At 36.1% G+C, this 22,550-nt stretch overlaps 1 protein-coding gene across 1 annotated transcript in view; it reads left to right on the top strand.

Moving 5' to 3' along the window:
• The window catches only part of LOC140138824 (nuclear receptor subfamily 5 group A member 2-like), a 55,138-nt gene extending 32,860 nt beyond the window's left edge, over nucleotides 1-22,278 (top strand). Inside the window, 4 exon segments of the mRNA XM_072160594.1 lie at nucleotides 5,031-5,588; nucleotides 5,591-5,643; nucleotides 10,153-10,408; nucleotides 15,500-22,278. Coding sequence (XP_072016695.1) covers nucleotides 5,031-5,588; nucleotides 5,591-5,643; nucleotides 10,153-10,408; nucleotides 15,500-15,756 — 1,124 coding nt within the window. The 3' untranslated portion in view covers nucleotides 15,757-22,278.
• Nucleotides 22,279-22,550: the final 272 nt, after the last annotated feature.

Genomic DNA, 22,550 nt, shown 5'->3' with positions numbered 1-22,550 from the left:
TCCATATTGGATGCTCAATATGTAACTAACTATTTAACGCTTAGTTAGATTTCCCAAAAAAGAATGTTCAATACGACGTTGTCATTGTTTATCCTTCCCGATGTTTCGACATAAATCCATAGTCCAATGTTTGGTAAGTCGAAGCCCATGTTTCTCAATGTAGATCTATATAATTATGCGTGTGAGCAAACATTTCAACTGCCAAATTTGGCATGCTACGTATGTACCAAGGGTCTTATCAGACATGTCTGTACGTTCTATTGTAAACCTCATGCTATACACGAATACCATTAGGCTAAGTAAAAAATAAAACATGTTTCACGTCCGGGTTTTCGAAAAAAAGGAGGAAGAGGGGGCTTTTTATTTTCTATTTTTTATCGCAAAATTGGTGTAAATACCCATACTTGGAGCTGTTTTAGCGTACAATCCGTACATACAATAATGCCTGGAAAAAGGAGGAGGCCCTTTTTTATTTGTTGTTCTGAGAGTTACACCCCCTCTAATGATCACAAAACCTTCCTAAAGTGTTTCTTGTATCTTAACAAGGCTATAGAAAGCATCCCAACGTCCTAGACATATTTTTTGAAAAGTTATAACTGAATTTCAAAAAATAAAAATTTATTTGAGAAAACCTCAAAAAAGGAAGCGGGAGGGGACGTGAAACATGTTTATTTTTTTATTTGGCCTTATACTCCATAGCACATGAATTCAACTCTTACAGACGGTGTTTTTCCACCGGTTGGATTCGCCTCTTCAGTGCTCACGAGACTGTCTTCCCATCTTCCCAGCATGCATCATTTATCATTCCAGTGCATCATAGACCCTAAAGCGGGCTATAGGCCTAAACTTCTTATATTTCCACGTAGAACATATCATACATATGATGCAACATGTCTTCGTTTAATATTTAATCTATTCACATTCTTCTTCCAGATGTGTTTTTAAACATGATTTAGGCTAGATAAAACTTTTAAAAAATGTGTTTTTCAAACCTCCGCTCTACTAACGAATTTTTGATGACATGAAATCGATATGTTTCTCCACCAGACATTCAGCATCAAATATTTGTTAGAAGAAAAAAAAAATAATTGAAAGATATTGAATAACTTTACTTGTTGAATTTATATTTGATGTAGGCCTATTTATGTGGCCCTACAAAGTTAACATTAAATATTGAAGTAATAAAAAAAAAGCGCAGTGATTTACAGTGCGCTACGCACAGGCACAACCATAGACCATTGAAACATATCCACAAGCCTCCGCACACTTTACTCTAGTTTGAAACAAATGACTTGGTTGATGATATAAGCAAGCTTGGTATAGGCCTAATTATTAACTGTGACCCCCCACAAAAGCGAAAGGAGTAAAAATCAAAAATGATAATCTTCAGCAAACAGACAAACTAAAATACAACTATAAATCTTCAAATTTTAGACTTATTACTGCATGTTTGTATGTTATTGCTCCACATAAAGTCACATAATTATTTGAATGTATAGGCCTACACGATTTGTGGTAGATGTATAGTATTATTTCCAAAATATTATTTGTATCCTTTGACCATCGCATCATTTATAAATAGTTGACGACAGTACAAAGCCCAAAATAAGTTGAAACTGCCATATTCTGATGGAGATGCCAAAAACTAATTAATTCACCACATTTTGCATCAATTGCCGATCTATGCTTTATACGCTAGGATCCGCACAACATGCTCATCTATCATGGGCACAGCTCTTAAACCCCAATACATTTGTAATTCATTAAATGACCTTTATAAATGTGGGTACCAAAACTCATACTCTGCAACTTGAGATCAAATTTTGCACTATGAATATGTAATTGAGGTTATTGGACTATGCCATTGGAATGAGGCTATTGTGGTCCATAGTGATATAATGACCTGTAGTGAATGCTTTCTCATTAGAGGTAGTCTAGACATTACGTAAGACATGATCATTCGTAGCATGCATGCAGGTCATGCGTCCTTAGGGGATACACTAGTAATACCAAAAGCCATATCCCAAATCTCAGATCCTAGAAAAATCATACAAAACATGAATACGTCCTTTTAGGGACATATAACCAATAGCCATGTCCCACATCACCACATGATCACAGATCCTGGAAAAATCATACAAAACATGAATACGTCCTTTTAGGGGACATATAACCAATAGCCATCCCACATCACCACATGATCACAGATCCTGAAAAAATCATACAAAACATGCATTGCGAATGATAATTTTTGTTGCATGCTGTTGTCTGTGGTTGAAGCATGCTTGCTTGATCTTTCGTTTTTCTAACGCTATCGTCGATGTCGTGTCTTTCATGTAGGCCTATGTATGAATGCACATTTAATTACTGTCAAGTTTACGAAATGCTTTAGAAATTTGGGAACTTGCGAATTTTCTTAACTTATTCTCCTGGTTTAGGTTAATCTCGCGGCTCTTTTGAATATGTGCAAAAAAAAAATCACAAATGCCAAAATAAAAGAACCAGCTAAGATCTAAATTACACGATGAATGGCCCTTTAAAAATTCAGATTATTTAAAAACCAAAACTAAGGGGACGTTTGCTCGTAGTATTACTAATACTATTAGAGGCTTAATAAACATCTAAACATGCAAACTGTTTTCAATTAGAAAAGGGACCATTTAGGCTATAGATTTGACATTGTCAAAATTAAAGTTTGAAATTTCTTAAGTAGCAAGGCTGTTTAATATTTGTTGGATGCTTCCCCGAATGCAGAAATGCATTATATTTAGAAAGTTGGGTATAACCATCAATCACATACGCACATTTGAGAATTGATTATACAATGTACGGTATGTATAGGTTTTCAAAATGGCGTCGGATCTATTGAATATTAAAGCCCCAATCAGAAATGGATGAATAAATCACAAATCGGTGATCTTTTGAAATCCGACTGATACGATCCATCAAAACCAGAAGTGTTTGTCATTCTTGGGGTCAATTGTGTATTGGTCATCTCTGCTCCAGTGGTCAGTCAAATGGTCAAACTCGGGAGATATCGCAGCCATTAACAACTGACCCTTCAATCTTATCAGGAACTTGTGGTCATCCTGTCTTGATATTCTGACCAAATGACCACAACAAATATTGCAAAATGAATCAAATTGAAAAGGCGAAATGCGTAAAAATTATTTGAATAGGGTGTTGAAAATGTATATTAGTTACATGGTAGAGGTCACTGCACAAGTGTATTGTTGATGTAGAGTTGCATTTGAATTTGATAATAGCGAGTTTTAAATCTACTATCAATGACTATTCATCGTGGGAATTTGCATCGGTCACTGAGTGGAACATTAATACAATGGGCAGGGCTCCGGGAATATTTTTGACCTCCAAGAAAAAAAGACCTGTTATCGGGAAAACGATTGTCCACGCCCACTTTCAAAAGTGAGATTAAAAATTTATCAATGCATGCGTCTTTAATCTGGAAAAGATTGTTGTTCAAGTTCACGGGTGGGGTGTTTATTGAGGATATGCAATCAGATGTACTAAAAGTATATCTCTGGTATTCTTGGCCAAAAAATTAATTACGGTTAAGGGGGTACTACACCCATATGGTAAATTTGTGACTATTTTTGCATTTTTTCTCAAAAAATAATTATACACTGGTAACAAAAGTTATGTATATTATTGGGGCAAGATATCCAATTACTACACTGAAATTTCAGTGACTCAATACAAGCGGTTCAGTATATATGATAGGAAACGAGGTACATCCTAGCGGTACCTTATTTCTGATCATAAATAACAAACCGCTTGTCTTGAAATCACTGAAATTCAGTGTAATAATTGAATTCCTTACCCTATAATATACATAAATTTTATTACCACTGTGTTATTAGTTTTTGAGAAAAATGCAAAAATAGACGCAAATTTATCGAGGGGTGTAGTACCCCCTTAATTGTTACGTAATATTGGACATCGAGTTATACCGTATACCTACATAAACAACATACAAGAAACCCCATGCAGTACCTGTATCACAAATTCTAGACTCGAATCTATGCATGTATTTAATATTTTTGTTTTGTTGTTCCTCACCCTATTTTATTCTTGAGTTGTAATTAACACAATTTTTAAAAGTCTGGGATCAGCACAAAATATTCTATACAAGTTAACTATACTCGCTGTCTTTATACACAATAAGACATACAGTTTATAGCATTGGGCGCAATTGCATAAGAGACAATCGTAAAAATTAAATCACTGGGAATTACAAGCGAATTGCAGACTTACACCTGTGTCACGCAGTATGTGTTCCAGAAACTGTAATCAATAACATGGATGTCCAATTCCGTTCTATTCTCCATTTGACAGTATCCCATAATGCATGTTGATTTAACCTTCAAAATACGTCACACATATGAAAATGGCGGACAAAAATTGGGGTTTTTTTACTTATGTGTTGTTTAAAAAAAATACTTTTTCATGAGAGCAAAAAACACAACTTATTTAGCCAATGTTAACGTGGGGTTTCAGCAGAAATATTTTCCAAACAGTGAATAAAAACGTAGCCTTTTGGTATTTCGTAGTGCAGCAGTAATCACTATGGACCACAATAGCCTCATCTCAATGGCATAGTCCAATAACCTCAATGAAACAATCATAGTGCAAAATTTGACCTCAAGTTGCAGAATATGTACCCAAATTTTCAAAGGTCATTCAATGAATGTGCAACTGTATTGTGGTTAAAGAACTGTGCCCTGACAGATGAGCATGTTGTGGATCCTAGTGAATGGAAAGAAAGTGCAAATGTTCGTCATTTTTGGGCATATATATTTTGACAAATTTACGAGGTAAACATCAATCTCTTACACAAGAACTACACGCTTGATTGCGTGTGTAACGTGAAGAGGTTTAAAATCAAGATGCATTTTGGGATATGGACAAATGCAGAATGTACATGTCATGTTCCGATGTTGTGTTCAATGTGTTGTGTGGTACAATAAAAGAGACATTAAAATCTATTTATTTATCTGTTGTTATTGCAGCCGTAAGACCCGATAGAATGCGAGGAGGAAGGAACAAATTTGGTCCAATGTACAAAAGAGACAGAGCACTCAAACAACAACAGAGAAACAGGTTGATCGCTAATGTAAGAGCGGTATCTGCTCCAGGAAGCCCTGACATCTCCATGGCTATCAAGAACATTCAAGTGGCAGCATCAAAGAGTGCGCCATTATACCCTCCCCCAGCAGTGGTGATTCGTGATCCACGTGATCCACACTTAAACATACCACAGCCAGGTCTTCAGCATCATCATAATGGGTACGGTCATCATCATCAACCACCACACCAAATGCTCCCAATAAACTACACAACAAGTCCCCCTCCTGTACCTACGTCCAGTCCGCCCCCGTCATCAAGTGCTAGTCCATTAGCTGTCAAATCCGAGCCTGATCAGACCCCAAAACTGATTATCGAACTAATGAGAAGTGAACCCGATCAGGGGCAACTCCAAGCCAAAATCACGTCATATTTGCAGACTCAGTTAGGCATGACAGCACCGGGTGATTTCTTTAGTATGGTGTGCAAGTTGGCTGACCAAACACTTTTGCCTTCGTAGATTGGGCCAGGAATAGTTTATTCTTCAAAGAACTCAAGGTAAGTTGCTAGTTCGATTCCAGATTTGCCGATAGTGATTCTGTACTGTGATACAATCTTTAGATTTTGAAACCCAATGTACAGGTTACAGTCTGGAAGCTTGGTAGTGCCATCAAGAACACATGCTGCTTCTTTGACACTCCTGGGCGTCCACACTATCTTCGGATGTTGTCAGCACACTCGGATCCTAAGTGGAATTGTCATAACAATTTTCGGACTCAATATCACAAACAAAAAATTTAACATTATTGGTTTTGACAAAATGGTTTCATTCAGAAAGCTTTGGGTCTGGCAAAGTGCTCCAGAACCTACCTGAAATGTCCAAAAGACATTTCAGAATTGTACATAAGGCCACAACGAAGCCATTACACTTGCGCTGCTGTGAGTCAACGTGGGAATAGGTGCAAAGTGGCACATAATTAAAAATTCTAGAAATAGTAATTATTTTCTTCCAATGCTGTGTGGTACATTGTACATAAAGGAAACGAGGCTTTAATATTATGGATTTGATTTCTACATATCTACAGCTGCTGTGCCATCTAATTCACAAAGATTTTGCCTCACAAGCTTGTCTAAAAATATGCAAAGCAGTTTGCACCATATTGCATTAAATGACAATTAAATCAAAGCTATATAGATAGATATATAGAAGCTGTACAGTACAACATTTTAGTATACTATATACCTGTAAAATACGCGTAATTGTCTAATTAATGAGATTATATTTCTCGTGGACAATCAGGGATATTAAAAAGCTAACCTTTTGACCGTGGTTGCTGCTGCTGCTTGTAAAAAGCAAAAATTGCCTGATCTAAAGGATAATTTAATGGCAGAATTAACGTATTTCCTGAATTTTTATCGGCTTAAAAAGTGCATTCAGAATAATGCTCATTTATACACTTAGGGGTAAAGTGAAGACAATGTTTTAACGAACAAACGAACATCGATGGACTGAAATAATCTCACCTAATCAAAAAGTTGATGTGGTTGTGAGAACATTACTTAGCTAAACCGTATGGCAAAACATGCTCGCTAATATTTCACTGACCATAGCATCCATCTCCCCCTCCCCTCCTCATCTTAAGAAGGTTTAATTGGCAAGGACCTGTAATTATCTGTTGTTGCAACGCCAATAATGAAGACATGAGCGCAAGAAGACCGTAAGTCCACTTGGCCCCTCAACATGTATACACTCAAGTTGCGTATAGTTTGGTAATGTTGTATACATGTTCAGGGGCCAAAGCAAATCTTTCACAACCTTTCATGATGTTTTCACCCTGGACCGTGTATTAAATATTATAAAACCCTAAGAAACTATACGTAACTTTAGTGTATATATGTTGAGGGGCCAAGTGGACTTACGGTCTTTTTGCGCTCAGGTCTTCAATTGTGTTGCTTATTACTTCTGATGACGTGGTACGAACAAGATGAGAGCTACTTTACAATGCTAAGCACTCGCTTACTAAATGTCAATCAAAATAGCCATCCAATTCGCAAAGATTTCTCTATGGTCCTCACATAGCACAATAGAGGTCATTTTCGATGTTCGATTTCTAGAAGGGACAGGAGAGGATTTCTAATATGAAAATCCCGGGGATGAAAATGCGAGATAATCCGTCGTTTTCTTTTTTTAAAATCCCCATAAAAATCAATGTTCTTTGATTTACTCCACACATCTCGGACACTACGGTGTACCATAATGGTAAAGGTGGTTTTACGACATTTATTCGATTTCTTTAAAGGCATGAAAGGGGCGTGGTAGATACATCACAAAAGAACTGCCCGATTTTGAATGATAGTGGAAACCACTCGTTTAATTCACAGTAGTGCGTGAATCATCAATCTAGTACATTGTATTAAATATACAGGTTTGTTGTAAGCATTTTGTATTCTTAAATCCGTTTGAGTAATTTCTATTCTTTTCTCAGCCAAAAAATGACCCCTTAGATCGCTGCTTAGAATTGGAAGGTATTAAATCAAGTCAAGCGATGCTAAATTTGAGAATTTTTCTTGAGGTTTGGAAAGGGTAGATTTAGACATGTATTCAATACGGAGACATGCATATAGGCAGCTGGGCATGGTGATGGTCCCAATCCGTCGAGATGTTGTGTTCGATCATTGGATGATGGGGTGCGAGTTACATGTTGGCGAGTTTGAGTGGGGAGGAGTTTTGTGATACACTAAATTACTATAGTAATTTGACAGTTTTGATGATGTGGCTTATACTTGTATACTTTTAGATGTTGATTTCAAATGAATTATTATAATGGATACTATATAATGCAAAATATGCAGTGGTTGACATTTGTTAGGAAATTTGTACAGTAGGTTGCCAAGGACAGAGGAAAGCGTTCAGTTGAAAACGAAGCAATTTAACATTAAACTTGTTTCTTGTTTGAAATGACTACACTGTCATCAATCTGTCATGCAGTTTCAGACTGTCATAATGTAAAAACGGTCGCTCTATGCAGAGACACGCTTGGGTCCTGATCGGACCATGCTCAAGTCAGGCTACAAGAAGCCTATGTTGCAGGTCTATTTGTACTTAAATTGATAATAAACTGGAGAGGTATAAATACGATTTGGGACAATGCAATATTATTTACCACCAGCGACCCGATGAAGACCTTCATGTTCTGACACAAGATGGACTGACACTTTCAGTAAACCGTTCAGGTGCAACTCCACAATTTTGTACTCATGACCCAAAACAACCTGCGTTCAATCCGCAAGCTCCACTATGGCGCCTTATTGTGTCAAATACGCCTGGTTGCACACATTTTCTCTAACCACCCCAGCACGCAAAGCTTTCGCCATAGATTTCTCTCTCTTGTATACTACAATAAAGCGTTGCCAACGTGATCACATAACACCTTTTTGGGCTACTTTTAATCCATATTTTCACTGAGGGGGCTCTTGTTACCCCCTGCAGAAAGCGATAGTAAATACATTATTTATAATCGCTGCTGCATCAGTATGATCAGCAGAGGGTATACATTCAAGGACCCTCTCCCCAAAACGACATAATAAAACAAATAAAAAGTGAAAAGGTAAACAAAATCATCTCAAGTGATAAATAAATGGCAACACTGGTTTTATATGCACAACATATCTGAATGAACGCAGACATAACATACTATGGTCTGATGCCGTATTGAGTTCTGTGCAGAGAAGCGAATGCTAACAACATAGGGATAATATTTTAACCCTCACAGACGCAACGTTCAGTCACATATATAAATTCAGAAAATCGTTTAAAAAAATAGGAAATTTTTGAAATGTCATGATTGTATTGAAATTATATATGAAATTTAATAATTTTATGATTTGTGCAACGTACAAAGGTATACTGTGTTGTCGTAAATGGGTATACATGTATATAAGCAGATGTTCTGATGTTATAGTATAACTATAAGCTTGCATGATAAATCTGAATTCTCGTTTTGAAGAGCTTAGCAAGTGTCAGTGCCTGTCTGCAACATTCAAGGGGTGGCACATACTTGTACATGTATAAATTGTATTGATGTGTTTATTTGTGTGTGTCGGAATATTTTATACAATAATGTTATCATTGCATTGATTCATAAGAAAAATAACTTAAATATAGAGACATTTAACAATGTTTTGTTTAAGTAATACTGGTCGCAAATAATGCGTTCATATAAGCATAGCATATCGTTAAAATGAACCTCAGGTGATATTTTCGTCTGTGCTACAGTACAATGTAGTATTACGTAAGCGGTATAATAGACGTGAATAGCAATGATAATAACAATATTATATAATATTGTTATTATAACTGCTATTCATGTCTATTTTTATATAAGAAATACTTTCAGGAAGCAAGAGTAAAAAATAAATTCGTATAAGCGGTCCACGATTTTTCCGTGACATTAACCCGTACCCGTTAGTCGTACATTAGCGAGTTGAACATTCGGCCGTAACTTTAATGTTAAGATGTAGGCACTCAGTATGCTATAATAAGTAAAAAGGGTGTTATTTTATGATTTCAAGCAAGTCCTACGGCATGATTTGAACCAAGCAAGTGTCTTTTATATTGGCCTATTAATTTGATGTCTACTAGGCTAATATACTATTACCGCTATCAACGCCGGCCAATAATTTACAATTAACATGATTAACATTATAGCATTCACGGCTGTTTTATAATACCGTAAATCCAGAAAAATAGACGATAAAGCGATATTATAATTGGCAAATCATCTAATGCATATTCATAGTAGTACCGTCATATAAATTTGGAAGTTGTTTCCTTTTCCCATCGCAGAACCATGTCCGTTCCTGATTTGCAAGTTGCATGGAGAATGACTGATCCAAACACTGAGAATGATGAAGATAAACATTGGACACGTGTTTTGTAATGCATGAATGTTTTGTCATTCTAAAAATTGCTAGAAATACCAACATGGCGCAGCTCAACTTTGCTTTATTAAACATGTTGAAGTAATTACTAATTTAAAGTTTCTATTAAACTTCTTGCTCTTACAGGTGGAAGATCAAATGAAGCTTTTACAAAATGCCTGGAGTGAGCTTCTAGTATTCGACCACTTATACAGACAAGTCCATCATCATGGCGAAGGAGTGCTCTTAGTAACCGGACAAACGGTCGACCCTAAAGGCCTTCCGTTGTTTTCCATAACCGAGATCACTGATCAGATGAACAGAATCGTCTCGAGAATGAGGGAACTGAAGGTCGATCATAAGGAGTTCGTCTGTCTTAAATTCTTGATCTTGCTTAATCCAGGTAAGAGAAGCACATGGATGGATGGAGAAATGGCGCCAAAATGTAAGGTCCGAATCCTCAAAGAATATAGTTGCTATACGCATTGCCACCTCTCTTTGGAACCTGTGTTCCTTGAGTAATATGACCGTAATCCTTACCATAATTTCTTCAGGATTTAAAAGAAACAAAAAGTAAGAGGTGCATAGCAAGTCTTAGTAAATTCGGGCCCAATATATACATTTCGGCGTCAATAGCAATCAGATTTCACTTGTAAGTAAGCTTAAGATTTCACTTAAGTAAGCTTAAGTGCACATTTTATCATGTTTCTTTCACATGAATTTCATCTTAGGGATTTAAACACAGAAATCATTTTATCATGTTTATTTTGCATGAATTCCATCTTCGGGTGTTAGACAAAGAGGTCGTTCTGGCTACAAAAACATTACTGGAATCCTATTAAGGAAAACATTAGTTCAACACTCATAAATAATATATCCGATCTTATAAACTTACAGATCTTACAACTTGATTGACAGTTTTCATTTGAAACTAGGCGATGCCATATATAACATATGTTTCTGTTAAAGCAGTCAACTGCTAGTTCAATAAAAACCGAGTCACTGATTTAAGGGTTAAAGGACCTTTCCCTGTTAAAATTTGTGACGTCATACATGTACATTTCGTTCCATTAAATATATTTTCAAGGGAAATACAATTAATTAAGCCTATTGTCTCAATTATGTAACTACATGTAGGTGTCTTCTTCCGAAAACTTGATAAATGATCATTAGCATTCAAAAGAAACATTTCTTCATTTATAAGAAAAGGTAATGAAAATAGCGACTGACAAATTAATAAGGCTTGCTGGTATGGACATACGCAGGGAAAATGTAGCCTATGTTCTTAATATTTATCACTTGCTCCAATAGAAAGACATAAGATCAAGAGGATGTATTGTACTGTTGAACAGGAAAATTGCCACACTCCCTCATAGGAATAGTATCAGTTTCCCAGTATTTTCCACGAGTAAAGGATCTTCATGAAAACAGCAAAATGAAGTTCGCATTCATCGTATGACATTATTTCTCTCCCAATTTTATCACTGCTCCAATACATTGAATCAAGGGCCTCTGCAGGAACACAACAAACCGAATTGCTCGTAGGGACAGTATCAGTTTCCAATGAATACATAGATGCGTCCGGATCTCAAACATGCGCATCATTCTCATGCGTCAGGATACAGTTCGTAAAATCCTATGCGCGTGTGCTTACAGAATGGCTCTGAATATACATTGGGTACGAAACTCATCCTCTAAAACTTGGAAGTTCAAGTTGGTCTATGAGTTTTGAAAGGATGTTCTGAACTATGACACAAGATTGGATGATGTTGTGGCTTGAAGTGATATGTGCTTGCTAAAAGCTATAATCATGTATGGAGCTGGTCTCATTTCAAAACAGAATCTACTTGTAGTGGTATACAGACATACAACAACTATTTTCTTGTCACGTGTGTGTGAGAGATAACAGAGATTGAGCATCAGCGGAAGTCGGTTCCTGCAGCCTTTTGTTGGGTTGCAGACTACTCCAATATCGTAGCAATCCCATCATGCAATGCTACTAAAAACACGTGACTTCTCGCGTTTTCACGGTCTGGGAAGGTCCTCTTACTGTGTTCTCCAAACATGCTCATCGATCAAGACACAGTTCTTTAACCCCAATATACATGTATTTTCATAGAATTACCTTCGAACTTGCTTTGGGTACTAAAGCTCATGCATCACTACTTTAGGTCTTTCGGGGTCAAATTTTGAGCTAAATTTGGTTAAATGAGGGTTTTGGAAATGAGACCGTGTTAATCACAGTGTGTGCTGATTATTTTGGCCCCATTTTCCTTCTCGGTTTTAAATTGTGAACAAGACTACTAAGCCTATATGTATTTAGTACATGTATGTTATTGTTCTCAGATTTGCATTAGTCTTCATAATTTTGCCTGCTATCGTCATGATCATGTTTTAACTTGATTGCAGTGTATTGTGGGCATATCATATGCATAGCATGAAACATCCTATTGTCCACAAACTAACGGTGATTAAAATTGGGAGCCCTTAAAATAGAGTATTCAGTGGTATTGGTCAAGCGATTCACACTTGCAATAATGCTACTTCGGCGATAGACTTAATGTACCAAATGCGGTGTTTTTGTTACTCTTATTTTCATTAATTACAAGATTCTCGCTTCAATGCAAAATCACAAAATAACGCGGTGCTACACTTAAAAACACAATCGGTTGCATTATGCCATAATTAGATGCACAACGCAGGTCGAATACAACCACCACCAACTCACAAACTAAAATTGATCCGAGAGGAGAAAAACAAGCGAGTGAAAATCCAAAGAGATATATAGCACACAAACAGCAGTATCTTTCTATACAAGTAATATTGCCCAAAATCCCCATAGCATATCCATCAGCGTCTCGCATGCTATTAAAAGACTGAAATAGCTTCAGCAAAAAATAAATGCTGAAAAGAAACCTGTGCATTATTTCTTTAATAATAAAAACCACGAGAATTCGGTATAAAAATGGTGGTTGCATCCCCGGCACACAAGTTAATAAGCATTCCCCTAGGGGTATAGATGTTTCAGTCCTCCTCTCATCCATAAGACGGGAGTTTTCGTCTTGCCTATAACAAAATAAAACCTTGAATGAAGCATATTCTCAAGGTCATGTCCACCGTATACCATTATTATAATACGCAGACAACGGGAAGATGGACAAACGCCGGCCAGTCGAGACTCCATCTCGTTTGTGATTTTAAACGTACAGAATTTTTGGGTTTGTGTGTTTGCAAAAAGTACCAATCTACCTACATATAAGGGTTATGGACGGTACCAAACACTAATTTTGAGACTTAATTTTCATAACATATCATTTTTGCTGCAGATCCAGAAACCTGTTTTTGAAAAATATATAATTTAAAAAAAAATGTCCTCCACGCCCTCGCATATTAATCCTTCCGACATGTTTTACATTATCGGCATTAATCGGATTTTAGAATGTTCCACAAAATGTGTCTCACACATGAGATGAACCTAAAGCAACCTACCGTGTTTGAACGAATTTAAATGCGTTTAATTGTGGATTTGAAAAATGAGTTCCCAATTCTGATTATGGTTTGATGGTTTTCATTTCGGGTTCGTTAGGTAAAACTATTTATGTATAAATATAATACCCCCTACCACTGAAATGCTCTTTAAAATATCTATATATCTGAAGACTTCCTAACTAATACCATGCAGGTCTCAGCTTACAGGAATGTTTTGCTAGCATAGGTATCAATTGATGGCGTTAATGTTTTCATATTTAGATATAAACTTAATGCAAGTTGTAGCAATCGTGTGCTTTCGCAGTCTAATTGTGTAATAGGCATGCAATTGGAGGAACAAGCCTCATATACCTGATAAAGCGTGGTTATTACGAATCAGGTGGTTTAAATAGGGATAATCCTGTCCATATGCCATGTGCATGTGTATGTGTCGCTCATTTCAAAATACTATCATTGCTCAATCAGAAAATCCTAAAAATCAGATTTTGGCATTGTTGGTAGTATTGCAGGTTGCACCAGGGATATGAGTTGCACTATGGACTACGATGGCCTCGTCCCAATGACATTGTTCAATAACCTCAATTAAACAATCATAGTTCAAAATTTGACCTCAAGTTGCAGGTTATGAGTTTTTGTACCCAAATCTTCAGAGGTCATTCAATGAATATGCAAATGTATTAGGTTAAAGAACTGCGCACTGATTGAGCTTGTTGTGGATCATAGTAGAGTACAAAGAACCAAAAGCATGACGGTGATATGTTGTGGCGCTTCACATTGTTTCAACACGCTGTTTTCCTTCAAATATGCGAATTTTCAATGTGAAATACCTAGACAGTTGGTAGAATTTCCCTTCACTTTTACAAGCTATTTCTATAAGTAATTTCAATTTCGTACGCTTTCTCGAGATCACATTTAATGCTATAGAGTTGAGAGTTCCTACATTTCTCAGTGGACGTATACTGGTACTTACTAATGGGTTTCTAACCAAACATATTCATATCATAATAGACACTCGGCATGAACTATTTGACATACTTTTTGAACACATTACGTGTATTATGTGCAACTGAATTAATAAAATCAAAGGATGCACAAACAAACATACCAAAATTAATGACATTACATATCAATTATAAACACGCTCGCTCGTCACATGAATATTGTTTTGCATAAACAACGTTGTTTTTGAAGCCCCATCTGATTTGTGAAGACGTGTGTTTTAAAGTTGAAGTGTGGTTTCTTTATACATTTGACTTTTTTTTTTTTTGTAGATTGCAAATTTATTCACGCAAAATCAACATTTTTGATATTCATCCGTCCACACGCAGCTTATGGTTATCGAGTGCCGAGTTCATTCACGCGTAATTTATAGCACCGCAAAAAGCACGCGGTGGCCGGTGCGCATGGTTGGGACGTAGAAAAATATCGAGCGAATTATCAGGACAATCTGCTACGAGATTGACGCGTTATAACAAGTGAAATGACTCGGAAGGGAGGTTCTCAGAAAACCACAAAGAATGACGAAAAAAATTGACAATTTAGTGGGTGGGTGGGTCGAGTGAAAATCTTGAAGATTGACAGAAAACAAATTGATAATTCACTGTGAAATAACTTCGGCGTTGTCACGAGATGATAATTGTCATGTCGACAACGATTTAATAGTCCATGTATTTTTTGTTTTAACATAATGAAACTAACTATTGTGTCTTAAATTTTGGGCATTTTTTTGTTTTATCAAAATAAAATCATACTTTTTTAGCCAAGATATGTGAAATTGCTTTGTTTCTCATTGTGACAGGAATTAAAATACCAAATACTTCGACAATAATTATAGTGATCGATCATATTGTGGGTTACTGAGGTGGAACTTACGAATTTTATGATGAATCATCAAATTAAGTTGTTTAAGTTGTGTCGCTTTCAAGTTCCAATGTTCTAATTTATCTCTTGTTTGGAGGCAAAATTTATAAAACATTTTTGCACATTTTCTCTTCTGTCTTTGCAGGTGACATCGCGTCGTTACAACTGCAGGACAAGCCAATCATTGACAACTGTCAGGACCAAATAAGCACCGCCATGTTGGACTACACCATGTCCACGTATCCACATATCAACGATAAGTTCGGCATGATGTTACGCATGTTGCCAGATGTCCGTCAACTAGCCCAAAAAGGTGAAGATTACTTGTATTACAAGCATCTTAACGGCGAAGTACCGTTCAACAGCCTCCTTATGGAGATGTTACACAGCAAACGGAAATAGTTACAGCATCAACAGCACGTGGATTTATTTATAGTCCATTGCGTGCAAAGACTGAACGTTGTGAAACCAAAGATGGACTGAGAATGACTTTGAGAAGGCAACTTTTCAAGTATTATGTTATAACAAGGCTGACTTATTGTTTTATGGATGTCAAAGAGGCCAAAGGCCAAGAGTTTAACCGGAAGTCGACTTCAAAAGGTCACGAGTAAACAGGCCCGAGGCCTGGACTGTTTGTACTCTTTTTAACGGACTGGATCATACGGTAAAAACTATAAATAAGATATTACTGTGAATGTATAACTAATTGGTGCTTGCCACTTAGGGTTTGCCGACATTTGCCTATCAAGGCGCGATCAGTGAAAGAATACGAGTGACGGGTTCGATGTGAAGTTCATTCCCGAGGATGAAGTATGTTGAATACGTGTGTTTTTTTTCCATTACGAGAGAAAGTGAAACGTTGCTTTTGGTTATTTAAAAGGATAATATTGTGTTTATAAATTATATTCATTGCTTTAATCATGGGCTGATATCAACTGGGTTGTGGAAGAACACAATATCTTGGACTTACGTAAAGAGTTTAACGAACGGCATCCAAGTCAAAAGATAGCAAGTACTTTTAAGTTAGGATTTCGCGATTATAACCGGAGAGTCGGCTACCGACGTTTAACCGACATAATCGCGCAAGCCTAACATGTTTATGTACATGGTACATATTAAAGAAACGTTGTGTGTTATTATGTTATTGGTAATTGTTTAGTAGAAAGAGGTTGTAGAATGCGCTTGCAAAGCAAGTTGGCTTTAATACATATAAATGTGTCCTTTTGTCTTAATGCTATAGGGCGTGTATAGCAAACAAAAAATATATATTAATACCTTGGACCATCCTCCAGTGTAGTACTATTTTTAAACACTACATGATACTAATCTTTAAGTAAAAAAATATTTAGCTTGTATTTTTCATTTTGGGAGAAAAAATGTATAAAGTAAAGAGGTATATTCGGTAGCTTTTTGAAAATGATATTTTTGTTGTAGAGATGTAGATGATATGAGCATATACAGTATTTTCCCCCTTTTATGTCTAGAAATGTTAGCAGTAGTACGTTGGTATCCGAAACTATCACTATGGACCACAATGGCCTCATTCTAATGGCATAGTTCAATAACCTCAATTAAACAATCATAGTTCAAAATTTGACCTCAAGTTGCAGAGTATGAGTTTTTGTACCCAAATTTTCAAAGGCCATTCAGTGAATGTACAAATGTATTGGGGTTAAAGAACTGTGCCCTTGATAGATGAGTATGTTGTGGATCCTAGTGTATACGATGTTCTGTAAAGTCACGTGTTTTTAAAATCAGCAAAACAGAAGTGACGTTGCGATTGGCTTAAAGCAATCTTGTGACGTCGGTTCTAGCTGTCAGCGATTGGTCAGTTTACAACTTCATCAGCATCGTGTAGTTGAGTTCGGATGCATCTAACTGATACGTGAACCCTCGTGTGGTTTAGTTTGGATGCATCTAACTGATACATGAACCCTCTTGTGGTTTAGTTTGGATGCATCTAACTGATACATGAACCCTATACATTTGCGCGTGTGTGCAAGTGGTGGTGGGGCGTGCAATAAACAAAATAATCACTAATTATGATTAGAAACCAGGAATTAGAGATACTTTAGCAACAGGCGATTTAATTACTCATTTAGGTGCAGAAAGAGAGACTGATCCATTCCTTAAAAAAATAAAAAGAGCATTATTTTTTCTCCTGTATAAAATAAACAAAATTGTATGTACACTTATAAGCCTTTATGTGAAATCTCAGTTCCGTTTGAGAAAAAAATGTGTGTGAAATACCATTACTATAGGTACCGCTTCAAGACTATTTGAAGTGAAAATATTAAGAAACAAGAAGTACAGGGTTAAGAATATGTTTTTGCCATTTTGTAATGTGTAAACAATGTTGAATATAAAAAATGTACATGTATTATTGAAAACTTTGCACTCATGTGTTTTATGATCATGTGATGTAACTAGTGTATTGTGGTCACTTTTTAGATTAAAAAAAACCAGCACAAATGTGTGTTATTGCCACAAAAATGCAGTTAACAAGGATGAGTTTTATATTTAAAAAAAAAGGCGCTCTCTGTTGATCTATTTTCTTCACATAGTTTTCTGTTATCGGTTATTGATTATATGATCGATATAGTTCGTATCATTTTTAACATTCGGTTGAGTTGTGTTTTGATTTAACATGTTTAATGAAATGAGCCAATGTTAGAGAAGATATCTTACACTTCCCACAATGCATTTCTTCCATTTTAATTTTCTGTACTGATTTGCTATCTAGTGCAGCATACGTCGATAGCACTGACAAAAGTACCGCAGTGAACAGCACATCCAGATCTAGCAAACAATTTTATTTTCTTGACTATCGACTCTTGTGTAGCCAGTCGATTGTCAACATGAAAACAAAGGGAATCTAACTTGTACAAAGTAGTGTCATTGATGTAATGAGGTGATACATCATGTTGCAAAGGATTCTGGGAAGGGTAGATATCTTCTCTAACAAATCACTACGAAAACTAAATATCATATACTGATGATATAGTGTGATGAACATGACATTTGACTTGCCGCTTGAAAAAAATGTGTAGTTCTACAAATTCTTTTTATTTTTTAAATGAAATTAAGAGAGGAAAGGTTCATCATACAGTACACCATTAGAGGTCAGATTTGACAGTAGTCTACGAACTACAGCAACAGGATATGAGTGATTCCATTTGAAATCCATACACCCCCTATGGAACACCTCGCCTTAATATTTAACACAGGGAGTATGTATTTCAAAGTGAGTTACACCCCCTATGGAAGATTTAACCAGAATCTTTCACACAGGGAATATGTATTTCAAATTGAGTTGCCTAAGGGTGACTCCATTTCAAATCTATAAGCCCCCTGGGTGCAAGGTTAAGGTTAAGTCTTCAATAGGGTGTATGGAATTCAAATGGAATCGCCCAGTGATGTTGAAACTTGTCATGATTCACTTTTCAATCCCAGTTACTAACCTGTGGCGTGCCTTTAAGAAAATTATATACGTTCTGTACATTTAATATAATTCTGTACTTACCCGTAATACTACTCGGCGATTCAAAAATTATAGAGGGCCGGTCAGCCAGGCTGCGTAAGATAAATCCTTTTGATTATTCACAGCTACGGATATCTGTATATAATATATAACATTAACAATCAAAACCTTGTTTTACTTTTTTACTGTGAATAAATGTCATTTAATAACACAATTTTGTAAACGGGCTTTCAATGATTACATGATTCAAATTAATGACTGGGTCAAAGCATGGAAAAGGCCGAAAAAATATTTTGTTTCTCGTCCCCTCCGACCTCAATTTCTGGGATTTGTAAATTTTTTAAACTTGAAAATACTTTAGGAAAACATTAGAGAACATGGATCACTTCCAAGACTTTCTGTGGTACTCAATGGGGTTTATCCTTCAGAATCTCACATTGCTAATTTTACATTTGAAAAAAAAACTCCATCCCTCATCAATTCATGAAAATCCTCTGGACGAGAATCAAAACATTAATTTTATATGGCCTCATATAGGCAAGCCTACTATATTTCCATGGTCACAGCTGATACGAATATAATTTGGTAACATTTTGTACAATTTCAGGCCTACATATCCAGATATATGACTGTACTCGCAATTACATGCGGAGTTCTGTAAATGATGGTAATTCAGTACCATCCTTAGGGATTTCATAAAAGAATATTATCATGTCACATTCGAATTCGATCTTATTTTTTTAAATACAAATTACTGTCACGTATTTTAATTATTTGGATGGGAGGACTAAAAAATCTTTTTGGTCGATGTTCTTGTTATGTGTGTGATGTAAATTGTCTAAAGCTATTTGATTTTTTTCCTTAAACTATCATAAAACTAGCTGCCAAAGGCGGTATTTAAATCTTAATGCGTAGGAATTCTCTAAAAAGAATTGACTTCCTAAAACCAGGCTAGCGTAAGAAATAATGCAACCATAGGCATTTTAGCCTGGCTTGAGCATTTTGTTTGAACCTGGTCCCATCAGGACTCAAGTGTGTGTCTTCACACGGAGCGACCGTTTTAGAAGCAAACAAACCTTTTAAAAATACACTGCAAATAAGTTTTGCCAAACGTTGGTTCAAATTAATAGTCTAAATTATTGGGCAAAATTTAACCAATTTTGTTTAAAATTTGCCAAACTTTTGGGTAAAATTAATTCTTTACCAGCTTATTTATGGGGGGTGGGGCTGATGATATTTGAATCAATGTTGGATAACATTTGAACCTTTTTGCAGTGTAGCAAGTTAAAATTGTTCAGGAAAAATATATTTGATTTTCATCTAGGCCTATTGTTTGTTTATTTTTAATCGTCGAGTAGTCGTCTTGTCTTGTGTGTAAAAAAAATGTGCAAAATCACACTATATATATCTTCATGTATTGATATCTGATCGATTCGTATTTCAGTATATCAATATCTGAATTATTAATATATTGATCAAGACACTTTTATTTTAAGAGCACGAGTGAATACGTGAATTACCATATTAAGTGAAAAAGAGAGGGGTGCCACTCAAAAATTCCGAAATGGTTTCTTATGAAGGCAACACACTGTATCAACTTATTGCCAGGCCGATTATTAACATTTACGCTGGTAATTATAGACATTTTGATTAAATCCAGTTATGAATTGCCAAAATGGCGGCTATGGTGTGCCACAGTCACTAACAACTGGTGTCTGATTCGCGACTCAACTTATTTTAGTCTTTTGTAAAAAGTGCTGGGGATTTATCACGATAACTATGAGGCTTTATTATAATTACATTATGCTTCCAAATATTTGGACTTGCTGAAAGAAAGTAACGTACTGAAAGTGCGTCAAAATTATATTTAAGAAAAAAAATCATTGGGCATTATTTGTAATTATATTAGTTGATAATATTTTACACTCGGGACATATATCTATTGGGAATTTATTGTATCACTTATTCACAGGTATACATATGATGTATAAGAATTATTTTCTTGGAAGGTTTTAAAAGATTCGCATTTTTTGATATTCAAGTTCAACATTTCGTAATCAAGAACCTGGTAGACTCTCGTCGTACCGGGATCGTGCGTGGATATGCAATTTTGGCTCTTTCCCATCAAAAACGCGCGAAATTGACGTTTGGCTTGATCAAGTGGAATCTCGCTAAATTATCTAAGTAGCATTGTTCTTGAATATAGACACAAAATGCGAATTTTACAAACCTATCATATATTTAACTTCCACATGGATGTATCGGTACCCACAATGCATTGTAATGGAATGAACCGCAGAGCGAAACATGACTGGATACCTTTAAGGCAACTGACTCGTCTTTCTGTACATGAATATGCTACATCAGTAGTTAAACCGTAGAGGTTTTTGGAAGTAAAATTGTCTCTCGTGTGTGTTTGTTGTGGCGATCTTGTAAATTGACTTTCTTCATGTGCCTTCTTGTCATTATTATTTTGGCCTTCATATCGAGGGTTAGTAAAAGAAGGTCCTGTGTGCAATATGATTGGACATAGGGAATTCTTGCACTAAACTCGCGATTTTTTTGTTTCAAAACATGTTATATATCTCGTACACCCAATATCCTTCCTAACATTGGAAGTTTCTAAAGATGTTGTTTTAAAGGTATCCAATGATGCAGTATTTCTCATTTGTCATGGAATTTGCTGTGGAAGTCTGTATATGAAATGCATTGTGGGTTGATCTGATATCCATGGTAACAGGGCTGAACACAAACTTTACGTTTAACACGTGACATGAATTTGTAAGATTAATCGGAGTACTGAACTCATGAGTTTAACTCCCAGTCAGGACTAATTGATAATTTGATCGATTCAATTGGTTGGGGGCATGAGTTGGTGACTGTATATTGGGCATTGACTGTATTATTACAAATACTTCAGTGTTAGGGCCTACAGTTCAAAGCCAGATCCTTGTAAAATCAAGATTCGAGCGTGTTTTTGCACGGAATGTCCTTTTTCCACCATTCCATGGCATTAGACATACTAGTATAACTATTGGCTATACAGGCATGTATGGTGACTCATTCGGTCTTGACGTACTTTTTCTAGGCCTGACCACCCTGTGTATTCAGTCACGTGTAATGTTCAATATCGTCCAAAATTTAGAAGATAATCAATTTCATTTTTGTTTCCTTTCCTTTCTGGTGCACTTTTGTCTAACTTTTTGTGTTTTTTGGTAATTTGTGTTCAACACAACTCGCTCTATTTGTTTGCTTACTAAAAATGTCAGTAATGTAATATACAACTAAAGATAACCATTCTTTGTTTTTATGTTTTTGTTATTCTTCACCTCTGATGACTCGACCTTTGACCTTTTCGTGTGTTCAGTGACATAATGTACATTTTTGTGAAGGAGAATGATAATTAAAACTGTTTCCGTGGAAACTATAACAAAATAAAAATAGTTTTTGAGTGTCTGGAAATTTAATGAATTGTCTGACTACTTGTCTTGTCACAGATGGATCTGTGGTCTTGTACATCGCATATTCGCAAGATTTACACGCTGACCCCCACTCGCATTCCTTCCCACATGCAGGGCCGTTCCTAGGGATTTTGCCGCCCTAGGCAAAACCTCTCCCTGCCGCCCCACCAGAGAATACCAAAAAAGTGTTAAGGGGGGTTATCCCCTTGAAAACTCATCTTTTTTTTCCAGTGGCGGAGCTAGGGTTTGTGGCG

Source organism: Amphiura filiformis, chromosome 18 (genome assembly GCF_039555335.1).
Source record: "Amphiura filiformis chromosome 18, Afil_fr2py, whole genome shotgun sequence".
NCBI classification, from domain to species: domain Eukaryota; kingdom Metazoa; phylum Echinodermata; class Ophiuroidea; order Amphilepidida; family Amphiuridae; genus Amphiura; species Amphiura filiformis.
This window is presented reverse-complemented; position numbering and strand designations above follow the sequence as displayed.